A 10,695-nucleotide genomic window follows, 5' to 3' on the forward strand; every position below is an offset into this window, starting at 1 on the left:
CCTTCATTTCACAACATGCTCACTCAGCATAATAACCCCTCGGCCCCAAATGCCCCCTCCCAGTGCTAGACAGCTCCTGTCACTTTCCTGGGCTCTCCATCAGTCCCTCGTGACCGCCTCTCGGGAAGCGGCAGCAGGGTGGCAATCTATCTCTCTCCTTTGCCAGTTCTTACAAGAAAGAAGCATTTTCTAGAGCAGGGATTCCGTTAAGGGTGGTTTTGGGGACTAGAGGGGAATAGGGCCAGGGTGCCGAGGTTAAGAGTGCGGAGCAGGTCGGGATGGAGGGGGAGAGCAGCGAGCTCGGTGTGTCCCCTGGGCGAAGCCAGAGGAGGGGGAGCAGATGACACCGGGCTGCGGAGCCGTACGTGTCTCCACACCACGGTTCCATCTCTCTTCTCTGTCTCTCGTCTTCACCCACACACTCACACCATTCTCGCACTGCTGATTCAGGGGAAAGAGAGGTTGATGCTTTCTGCTTGGACTGGGCACCACAAACTGTTTTTCTTGAACAGGAGGAAAAAACACGTCCTGCCAACCGTCACAAGTTCTCACCCATCTTCTCTCCTCTCTTCCTCTCTCATGAGATCCCATGGGCTCGGTAACACAGAGGGCGCAAAGGACCACTACCATGTCCCCACTACCCTGGGGACATTGAGGCACACAAGTTCGCACCAGGTCCCTGTACACCGATCCCACTCCCCAGGAGGCTGAAGAGCCTCCTGATAAAAGAGAGGAGAGCGGTCACCACAACAGGGAGCTGTTGAAGTGAGGCGTACCACTTGCTCTCTTTTATCCTCCACCCTCACCACCCAGCTGATCCTTCCACAGTGAAGAAGCGGCCGCTCTGAGTCACCTCCCTTCCCTCACCCCCAGGAAAAGCCCCAGCCCTCGGGGATGAGCCGCCGAGGGGCTTGGGTGTCTGACACCCATCACGAAGGGCTGATTAAGTCCGAAAGAGTCAGAGCCAGTGGGTTGCTGGAAAGTGTGAGCCACAACAGTGGGGGTTCTCTGAGGCAAAAGGGGCCTGAGGATGAGGCACACGGATGGAAATGTATTGTCCTATGCAAAGCTCAGCAGCTACACGGGAGCTAGGACAAGCCCCCTCAGCGCACGAGCTCGGGTGGGTTTTCCCCAGCGCTGCTGGAGGGCGAGGGTCCCTTCCTCACACCCCTCGCAGTGCCACAGCATGCAGCCCCTCTTCTCGGTGCTGGTCGCTTCTCCTGGATGGTCCTCTCTGTCTCCTCGGACAACCTCAGCTTTGTGCCATATTGCCCCTGGACTCTGGATTGATGGGTCACACGTGCCCTGGTTGGAGCTCACCAAAGACCCTTTCCTCATGCTGCCTGTGAACTGGCCAATGAGAAAAAGCCAAGAAATCAGTGTATTTTGAGGATTAAAGAAGGAAAAAAAAAAAAGAAACAACAACAACAACAACAAAAGAACAGCAAAAAGAAGACCAACGTGTTCTCAAAAGCCCTGAAACAAGTAGACAGAAACTATAAGAGGCGGAAAGATCAAACCAAAAAAGGTAAGAGATGAAAGAAAAACATGAAGGGCACTTGCTGGGAAGTGTCTTCTACACTTTTTCCACTGTCTATGTAGAAGCGAAACTTGTAAGAAAAACAACAGCGACTCAAAGAATTTCCACTAAAAGATGCTTAGAACAGTGTCTCTGGTCCCTCCCTCCTCTCTCTCACTGGCTCCAGCTCTGACTTCACGTGCCTCAGAATTATACTGGTTTCTTGGTCGTGACGCATCTTCTTACTGATATGAGGAAATTAGCTGCCCACCTGCAATATAAGAGCATCTAGGGAAATAATTTGATCAGAGAGAGAAACAGCATGATAGCAAGCACATCCAGCTGACCCCCCTTGGTTCCTCCATGCACTCTAACATCTTCTTTGCCCATGCTCATTTTTGCTGATCTCTTAAAGCTTCGGACCTGATCAAGCACGGACCCAAGTGGGAAGACGCTGCCCCTCGCCTCTCCTGGATGCCACCATGAAGCTGATGTCCCTGGTGCTGTTCCTCACCTTCACTCTGCTGGCTTTCAATGGTAAGAGGGGCTGAATGTATTAGGGAGGGCAGAGTAGCTCAGTAAGTTGAGTCTGGGTGTTACTTGGTCCCTGACAGGTCTGGGAAGGAGAATTTGTGCCTTTCTAACCCCACCAAAGATGGCAAGATATTGCCCTCTGCTCCATGAGTCCCACCCTTTGCTCAACCCTCCATCTCATTACAGCTGGCCACATCCTACCAGGAGTAGCAGAGGGGGAAAGCAGGGAGCAGAAAGTGTGGGCCAGAGCGGGGAGTTCAGCCGTGCTGCCTTGCCACCTGAGCCCCAAAAAGATGTGGAAGCAGCTGCCTGACAAGACATCCGTGCTGTGGAAGCGGCATGGGGGAAGGTAAGCCAGGGCCAAGACAGATCCGTGTCCTCATGGGGGGACTGGGGAGGATGGGAGACACTTTGAGCCCCCTTTATCCTTCCTCACATTCCCCCCATCCTGCCCCTCTGCCTCGATCTCACCTTTGCCTCTGGCACGAGCCGCTCACTTGTCCCACTCCCAGCGCCCGCCAGGAGCCACACGTGGTGCTGGAGGTGGGGTACTCGGGCCTTCGGAAGACGGCACTGCCCATGAAGCCCCGGGTGTCAGTCCAGGATTCCGCCTTCCGCAATGGCAATTTCTCCCTGCGAATCGACCCGCTCCGGAGCGAGGATGCCGGGCTGTATGAGGCACAGGTGGCATACGGCACGGAGGTCAGGAGCTGCCAGGTGGAGCTGGGTGTAATTACAGGTAGGAGAAGATGGAAACCGTGGAGAACATTGATTGTAGGACCGGGGAGGTTGTAAGGGTGGGACGGGGTGGGCATGCCGTGTTTGCCAGGGCAGGTTGGAGTACAGGCAGCAGCCTCCTGAAAGCGCACAGCTTCCCGCTGTCTGCTCTCAGCTCTGGAGAGAGGACTGCCTGAGGGACAAAGCTAGGACAGGACAGCCACAAAGGGATGGTTTGGTAGTGCCCCTGTGATCTTTACTCCCCCCGCTCCCCCCCCCCCCGCCGCTTCCTTTTTCTTGCAGTAACCCTCAGTCCACCCAGCCCTGTGGTAGAAAATGAACCGCTCTTGTTGAGCTGCAACTCTAGCCACCGTGCCAACCTTGTGGAGACGTGCTGGTTCCACAACGGGCGCCTGGTCCCCACCTCCGGGACCTTCTGCTCCTCGCATGGGGCTCTCTCCATCCTCCGGCCAGCCACGAGTGATGCGGGCTCCTGGCGCTGCCAGCTCAGATACTCCGATAACGAGATCATTTCTGCCACCTACAACCTGCAAATTCTAGGTGAGCTCGGCTTCTGCGTTGCTACACCAGCATCCCCAGGTTGCTCCCTTTCATGTGACTGACCAACCCCAGTGGCTCCAGCTTCCCAGCTCCCACCCTGTCCTCACTTCCCAGACCAGTCACCTTCCTGCGGAGCTCTTCCCAGCCACCACCCCACATTGTCCTCTCTCTCTGGCTCAGGTTTTGATGGCCCAACCAACCCTGTGGTCTATGCTGCAGCTGGCTCTGCAGCTGATCTACCGTGTACCCTGAGCTACCTTCCCAGTGCCTTTGGGATCAACTTGGTGACAGCCCACTGGAGCCACCTTGCAGGAGGACTCTTGCAAGACTGGGGCATCTCCCAGAATTCGAGCAGCAGAAACTTCCCCCTTCACCTCCCTGCGGTGGGGCTGGGTGATGCAGGGCAGTACCGCTGTGCTGTCTCTGTTGGCAGCAAGAAAATCAGCAGGGACGTGACCTTGGCAGTGGTTACAGGTGAGAGGAGAGACGGGGAGGTGCATCACTTCTCTGGGGTCCCCCACTGCTTGCAGATAAACCTCCCCGCATGTCAGTCTGGCGAGCATGGGTTGCTTCTGCTCATAGGTTTCCACCCCAGGGTGGGAAACAAGGTCTCTATTCAGGGCATTACACTGCACTGGACTCTGCTGAAAGCAGGAGTTTTCCTGGGTAACTTGATTATTCTTCTTAAGACTGAGGAAGACAAAATAAACTAGAGGAAGTAGTAAAGGAGGGGTGTAACAGAAGAAGGAGGGATGAGGAAGAGATGTGGACCTGCCTGTAGTCTTTCCTGAAAGTATTTTTTTTTCCTTTGCTGCAGTTACTCCAAGCATCCAAGGACCGGTTTCTGAGGGGTCTCGCTTGCTGCTCATCTGCCGCCTCACACACCCCCGGGGACATGAACGTTTCCAGTGGAAGCACCTCGACTCAGCCCCCACTAACAGCAAGCTGGCTGTGGCCACCTCCCGTAACCTGGAGGGCCACAGACCCCAGACGGGCCCTACCTTGGAAATACCCCAAGTGTCACAAAAGGATACGGGCACGTGGGAATGCAGTGTATATGGCCCAGAAGGCAAACTGGGAGCAGTGGAGTACGGGCTGCAGATCACAGGTACTGTCCCCCATGGATCTGTAACCGATCCCTTCTTCTCTCCCTATTCACTTCCCTGGTGCCCCTTCCTCTCCCAGCCTCACCCTGTCCTTCTTCCCTTTGACCGCTTGGATCCCATCTTGTTGTCATGCTGTCTTAGCTCTCATCAGTTCCTCCTGTTGCTCCTTCCAGTTCCCTGCACCCTTTTCCAGTCTGCCCATCTTTGTGCAGTCCCAGCCTTGCCCCAGTGCAAAATCAGCCTTACCTTCCTTCCTAACTGTGGTTCCTCCTCACAGGTGCCCAGGTCTCCAGCCCTCCCACCATCTTCAGTGGGCAGGTTACTTTTGGGCTCACACTCACCCTCTTCCTCCTGCTTACAGCCTGTGTTCTGGCTCTGGCCCTACAAAAAAGGGTAAGTGTCCATCACCCCATTTCTGTTAGTTTTCCTGTACATCAGCCCTTATTTGACCTTCCCCTGGGTACCCTAGAGACAGCAGTGAAATGTCTTGGGGACACAGCAGCCAGAGGAAGAATGGGGCTTGGGCAGCCTGCTGAGGGTCTCATGGACATGTAGTGAAAGCTGTATCCTGGGCAGCGGCAGGTCTGGCTAACCATGGCACTCGTCTGGCGGCAGGTCAGACACTTCAGAGGAGGGGTAAAACCTCCTAGGAGACAATCACAGACCAGCCTTGAAAAGCTTCTTGTTTATTCTCCCAGAGATCAAGCCATGCTGTAATAGACGAGGGTTAATTTCCAGGCTTTTGTAGGTGCCCTCTCTCTTATTCCTTATCGGGATGGTTTGATGTAACAGAGTCTCCTGTTTCATACAAATGCCTGCTGGTCCCCAGACGCTGATCTCGATGCAGGTCTGTTGTTGCTGGCTCAGCCCTCACACCTCGGCTGTCGGCTTCCAGCAACTTACTGCCTGTCGTTTCCTCAACTTGTTCCAGTATCTCGTCTTCTGAAAATTCTGCCTTGCCTTTATGATCCCAAAGACCAGGCGAGGACTGATCCCTCCCCAGCACGCCACTGGAAAAAACCGTGCAAACAAGTCAGACTGTTTCTCTGCAGTTTTCATACTGTTTCTCTGCAAATTCATTACATGGCAAATTCTTCCTTCAGGGTTTCCCTTTGCTGACAAGGGACACCTTTCGTTAGTAGCTGTGATGTAGTTGCCTTCTACTTAGCTTCTCAGAAAGGGCCCAGAGTGAAAATCCCCTTCCAGTGAAGAAGGGGTCAGTGGCTCAGGGAGACCTCAGATTGGGAGAGCTTGCCCTGGCAAAAGAGCTGAGTGCCTTGAACCTGCCTTGAGCTGAAGACAAGGGATGTGACAGCATTGATGCAAATTCTTAGCAAATCCCGGTGGCTGGAGGCTGAAGACAGGCAGCATCAGAACAGAAGCAAGATGGGCATTTTTAAAAAAAGCACTGCGGGTAGCGCTGGAGCAACTCGTGACTGGTTCTTCATCATCAGTCTGTAATCAGCACTGATGGTAATGGATAATCTGAGGCAGAAATCTACAGTTTCTGGGTGACTTTCTCGACTGTGCAAGTCCAGGACAAGATGATCAGAACCACCCTTTCTGGCCCAAAACCTTGGACAGGAACCCCTTGACAGTGTAACTGTAAAGCCTCAGCTAGCAGGAAATAGGATATGTGGGTGTCCAGCTGTTAGCTTCAGCTCTAATCCAGCCAGGATATTTACCACCTCAAAGCATTTGTATGTGCCCTCATGGCCTTGCTTTGCCAAGTAAGGAAAGCTCCTCTGTTGCAGCACAGGTCCTCCATCCATGGATGGTCCTCATGCCCTTCTCTGCAGAGTCTCCCCGGTGGGCTGAGCCTTTGTGAGAGTGCAGATGAGGTGCCCTGAGCAGAGATATTAGCTCTTCTCTTGTTCTCTCCCTCTCTCTGCTGGCATTCTCTGAGATTACATTTGCTCTTCTTGCATCGGTTGAACACTGGCTGCTCACTGGTATCCCTTGATGGGCTATTGCCCACACGTTAGGAATTCCTGTTCCGATCCCCTGAGCCTTCCAACGTGCGGTTGGTAGTTGCATTTCATTCACGCTGTCATTCAGTTTACTGCTCCATTCTCCTAAAATATCTGGGTCTTGGGTGACATTTTCATCCTCTTTCTTCCAAACGAGGCTCCTCAACTTTACCAGCTACAAAACTTGTTAGCACTTTCACACTCTCTGTGTGGACCAAGCATTAATGATTGTGGGACCAACTGATCTTTGAAAACTTGTGCTTACCATTTCTCTGCAGCCTGACAGAAACCTGCCAGCAAAATCCCAGTCCCTTCCTCTTAGCTGAGATCACACCTACCATGCCATTCTTCTACTAATCTCATCTTTCTTGCTGTATTGATTGTCTGTGTGTCACCATATACTTTACCGTTATCAGGAGTCCTGAGATCTACCTCTTTTCCATTGCCTAGAAAGTCACATGTTAAAGCAAGATGTGAAAGTGGTTCTGTCTTTAATTTGTTCTTATCTCGTTTTGGGTGAACCTTCATGCCTTTAATTAGTCTGTCTGAAAAGGTGTAAAATCTGGCATACCATTGAACCTGACAGTGGCCTGACCATTGCCCAGATCATTCTTTGCTCTCTCTTAAGCATGTCCTGTCTTTGTTATTCCTTATGCCCATGACACCACAGAGGATAGCGTTGAGCCAGCCTTCCCCAGAAGATACTGCATGTCTCGGAGAGTGGGACTGGGGCTCTTCCCTGTCTCTAGGGGGGAATGGGAGCCTCATGGCTGCAAGCAGTAGGACCATGTCTTCCATGGCAGGGAGAAGCCCAGACTTGTGCCATTCAGTCTCCCTCCCATGCCTGACATTGCCCCTTTCTTCCCTTTCAGGCACGGTCTCCTGCCTTCCCAGCGCTGGAAGGGATGGTTGCAGTCACTGTGCCGAGGAAGAAGGAGATGGAGGAAAACCAGAAAGAGAAGATCCAGCAAACTGAGTGCTGATGGGAGCAGGGACACCGGGCTCAGTCTGCATGGGAGGATGAAACTCTGTGTGCCATGCTGCAGAGAGATGGGCACCATGCAGACCTCTCAGGAGGGTCTAGGGATGGCATGAACATAGCAGGAGGCCGTGGGAACTCTGTACTTGAAGAGGGGCTGGAAGCTGCGTACCAGGGCAAGACAGGACTCACCGCTGCAGTAAGGCGGCAGGCAGCGCAGACGCTTTGGAGCTGTTGGGAGTATTTGAGCCAGTAGCTATTCCCTGCTTCAGTGCCACTTCTCTCTCCCACCCTTTGCCCCTCCTTCACAGCCTCTCTCACAACCTTTCACTGGTGGGACACTTAGATGCGGGAGATGGCTGGAACCCAGCTCCCCTGCAGCCTGATGGCGTTTTCTCCTCCCTGCCCGCTTTCTTCTCCCTCTCCCTGCTCTGCCCTTCTCTTAAGCTCATTCAGTGGCAGAGGGTACCCCACAGAGGACTGCACATGTTGCACATTTTGAGCATTTTATTTTATTAGAAACTCATTTTAGAACCTAAAATAAATCTGTCTGACAAAAAACCTGCTGGCTTCTGCGTGTGCTTGTAGAGGATTGCGCCCATTGATGGTGCCGGGTGTACCTCTGCCTGTGCGAAGCAACTTCTAAGGACTTTGCTGCCTTCTCTTTCAGTTCTGTTTTACTGAAGTTGCCAGTTAATTGCTGACATTTTCACAGTGGGGAATGGGAAATTAAATGCCACTAGAGAAGAAAGAATCACAGATTCAGTCTCTCCTTTTTGCTGTGCTTCAGAGCCTTGTTTTTTTTCCTCCTGTCTGGCTGTCCCTGTTCATTCCTTCATTTATTCCTTTAGTCCTCACATTTTCCTGATAGATCTTCAACTGATGTTAGGGCTCTCTGTCACTTTCCTCCTGATAAAGATGTACTTAGTAACGTAAGCGTGAGTCCGCCAGGTCCTGTCTCTCAAGACTTCCAAAGTGTTTAGGTTTCATGTAGTCAGAGAATGCTCTTCACCTCCTCTCCAAAGAGCCATGGAGGACTGCGGTATTGCTTTTGAACAGTCATTGCATGCCACCCCAGAAGAAAGCCTCACTAGTAAAGAGAGTCACACAATTTCTCCCATATGTGTCCCCAGGCTGTAGCTGTTCAAGGAGGTGGCGGTACAAAAATTAAGCTCTCAATGTTTAGGATGGAAGATTCTCTTGACTTGAGTAGAGGGCTTCACTAGCAGGCCAGCTTTTCATTATTTCAGTAGGCACATGAAGAGGCCTTCTTGCTGTGTGGCTCTCACCTTCCCCCCACAAGAGGTTCAGGCACACAGGTAATGAATGTACTCTGGGATCCTCAGACTGCAGGTAGTGGAGGACCACCCAAAAAGTCCCAGCTAGCCCACTCTGGGAAGCATGTATGGACTCCACAGCTCTTTAGCTACTCAGCTAGCCATGTATATTATTGAAAATGATACCCATTTCTCAACTGAGTCCTAGAGAAATGCAGCAGAGGTGCAAGGTACGCTTGTCTGCTTCAACTGTCCCACGCAATTTCAGGAAGACATTGAAACAGAACCAACATAAGGCAGGGCAGTCCAGCCTGGTACCAGTCATCTTCCTAGGCAAATGATAATGCTGCAATTTTTTCAGGTTGGAGTGATCTGTCTAGCTCAGTCTCCTCTCTCTGCCAGATGCTTTGGAGATAGAGAAAAGGTGGATTAGCCCCAATGGGGCTAAGGGGCAGTCCAATATTCAGCAGGACCACATCATATTCTCTTCAGTGCCTGACAGCGATTTGCTCTCTCTTCTCATACACAGTGGGATGCTCTCTCCTCCAGTAGGTAATACTTTTAGCATTGTTTGTTACCAGCCTGGATGTTCTCATTGCTCAGGTATGTGCTTGGTCCATCTTTAAATCTTGCTGTTTTCTTGTACTTTCTGACTTCCTCTGGCAATCAGTCCTTGGGTCTGCTTATTCATTGTGTGAAAACTGTTCCTCTTTATCGGTTTTGAATTTGAAGCTTTCTGCTTTCATCATCTGTTTTCTTTTCTCCAGTCACAAAGGCTGGAAGAAGAGGGACTCCCAATCTACCGTCTCTTGGACGGTCATTATTCTACTGCCTTTTATCACATCCCTTTTTCCTTATTTCCCCATCCCCTCCTGGCTCATTGCTTTTCAGGTACAAACCCCAGATTTTGGGGACCTTCTCCCTGACAGTTTTCAGGCCCATCTCTATGCATGGTCAACTCTTCTTGGATCCTTTGTTCTGGAAGAGGAGGCAGCAGCCTGATGGAGAGCAGTGCTGGCTTACATGGAGGCATGGTGCTTTTCTCCACGTTACTTCCATCCTGCCCTTCACAGCTCCCGACCTCTTGTCTGCTCTTCTGACTGTAGTTCCCCACTGAACAACAATGAGCTTGTACCGAGCTGTTCACTGTGTCCTCAGTGGAATGCCTGTTGTGATGCCTGGGGCTCTTGCCTGACCTGGTACAGTTACAGTAAGCCAAAGCCTAGAAGTATTTATGCAGTTTACATTTTCCCTCCAGCTACATGACTTTGGGAACAGTGATGCTGAATTTCATTTGCCTTCCTGTTGCTGATGAGCACAGCTTTCTTACTTGTCTCCAAAGCTCTTGTCATTCTCTAGCCCTCTGACAATTTTAAATAGCTTTGTGCCATCTACATACTTGGCCTTCTTGCTGCTTACTTCCTTGAACACTAGTAACTCATGTCTTAATGCAGATACTTTTGGGCCCCACGGCTGCCTCTGATGACAACTGGCAGTTTAATTCTCCTCCTCCTCCTCCTCCTCCTCCTCCTCCTCGCTTTCCACCCCAGGGCCAGCCTCAGGCGCACAGAAGAGCTGTCCTACTTGCCCCTGTGCAGGGTCAATCCATTGCCCCGGTCAGCCCTGCAGCTCCAAGGGGACAAGGAGAAGGTGCAAGCTGTTCAAGATGTAAAACACAAGCTGAGCACTGGATTATTTACTGTAATACAGTTACTCTTGCTTCATGAATCTCCACCAAGAACTGATGATACTTGGAGCCAGTTTGACCAAAGGCATTCACGCAATTATGTACGGTTACACTGCAAGACCTGGGTATGCAATAGGCACCTCCACAATCGTTATAATACCTGTAGCAGGTCCTGAAAATACTTTCTTTGTAATAGAGAGGACAACGGTGGCTGAGGTGTATAATTTTTGTAGGTTAGGGTGACACCATCTACAAAGGCTACGAGGCTTCAGACATGGTCGTGTATAAATACAAATGCAAATTCCATCAGCTCTGAAGTGCTGAGAATGATATCTGAAGCTTCAC

The 10,695-nt window shown here is 51.4% G+C and overlaps 1 protein-coding gene across 1 annotated transcript; it reads left to right on the forward strand.

Annotated features, from left to right (window-relative positions):
- Window positions 1-1,786: 1,786 nt before the first annotated feature.
- Window positions 1,787-7,861, forward strand: LAG3 (lymphocyte activating 3). The gene is made up of 8 exons (XM_052794871.1): window positions 1,787-2,056; window positions 2,240-2,402; window positions 2,566-2,792; window positions 3,074-3,331; window positions 3,512-3,805; window positions 4,149-4,439; window positions 4,715-4,830; window positions 7,280-7,861. The coding sequence occupies exons 1-8, from the start codon at window positions 2,002-2,004 to the stop codon at window positions 7,388-7,390; spliced, it is 1,515 nt and encodes a 504-aa protein (XP_052650831.1). The 5' UTR covers window positions 1,787-2,001; the 3' UTR covers window positions 7,391-7,861.
- Window positions 7,862-10,695: the final 2,834 nt, after the last annotated feature.

The sequence above is a fragment of the Harpia harpyja genome, chromosome 8, assembly GCF_026419915.1.
Source record: "Harpia harpyja isolate bHarHar1 chromosome 8, bHarHar1 primary haplotype, whole genome shotgun sequence".
NCBI classification, from domain to species: Eukaryota; Metazoa; Chordata; class Aves; order Accipitriformes; family Accipitridae; genus Harpia; species Harpia harpyja.

Bases quoted from the DNA above. Each gene is read 5' to 3' on its own strand.
- LAG3 (XM_052794871.1), top strand. From the start codon at position 2,002: ATGAAGCTGATGTCCCTGGTGCTGTTCCTCACCTTCACTCTGCTGGCT. The intron at 2,403-2,565 runs GTAAGCCAGGGC...TCCCACTCCCAG, and splicing joins TGGAAGCGGCATGGGGGAAG to CGCCCGCCAGGAGCCACACG. The intron at 2,793-3,073 runs GTAGGAGAAGAT...TTTTTCTTGCAG, and splicing joins GGAGCTGGGTGTAATTACAG to TAACCCTCAGTCCACCCAGC.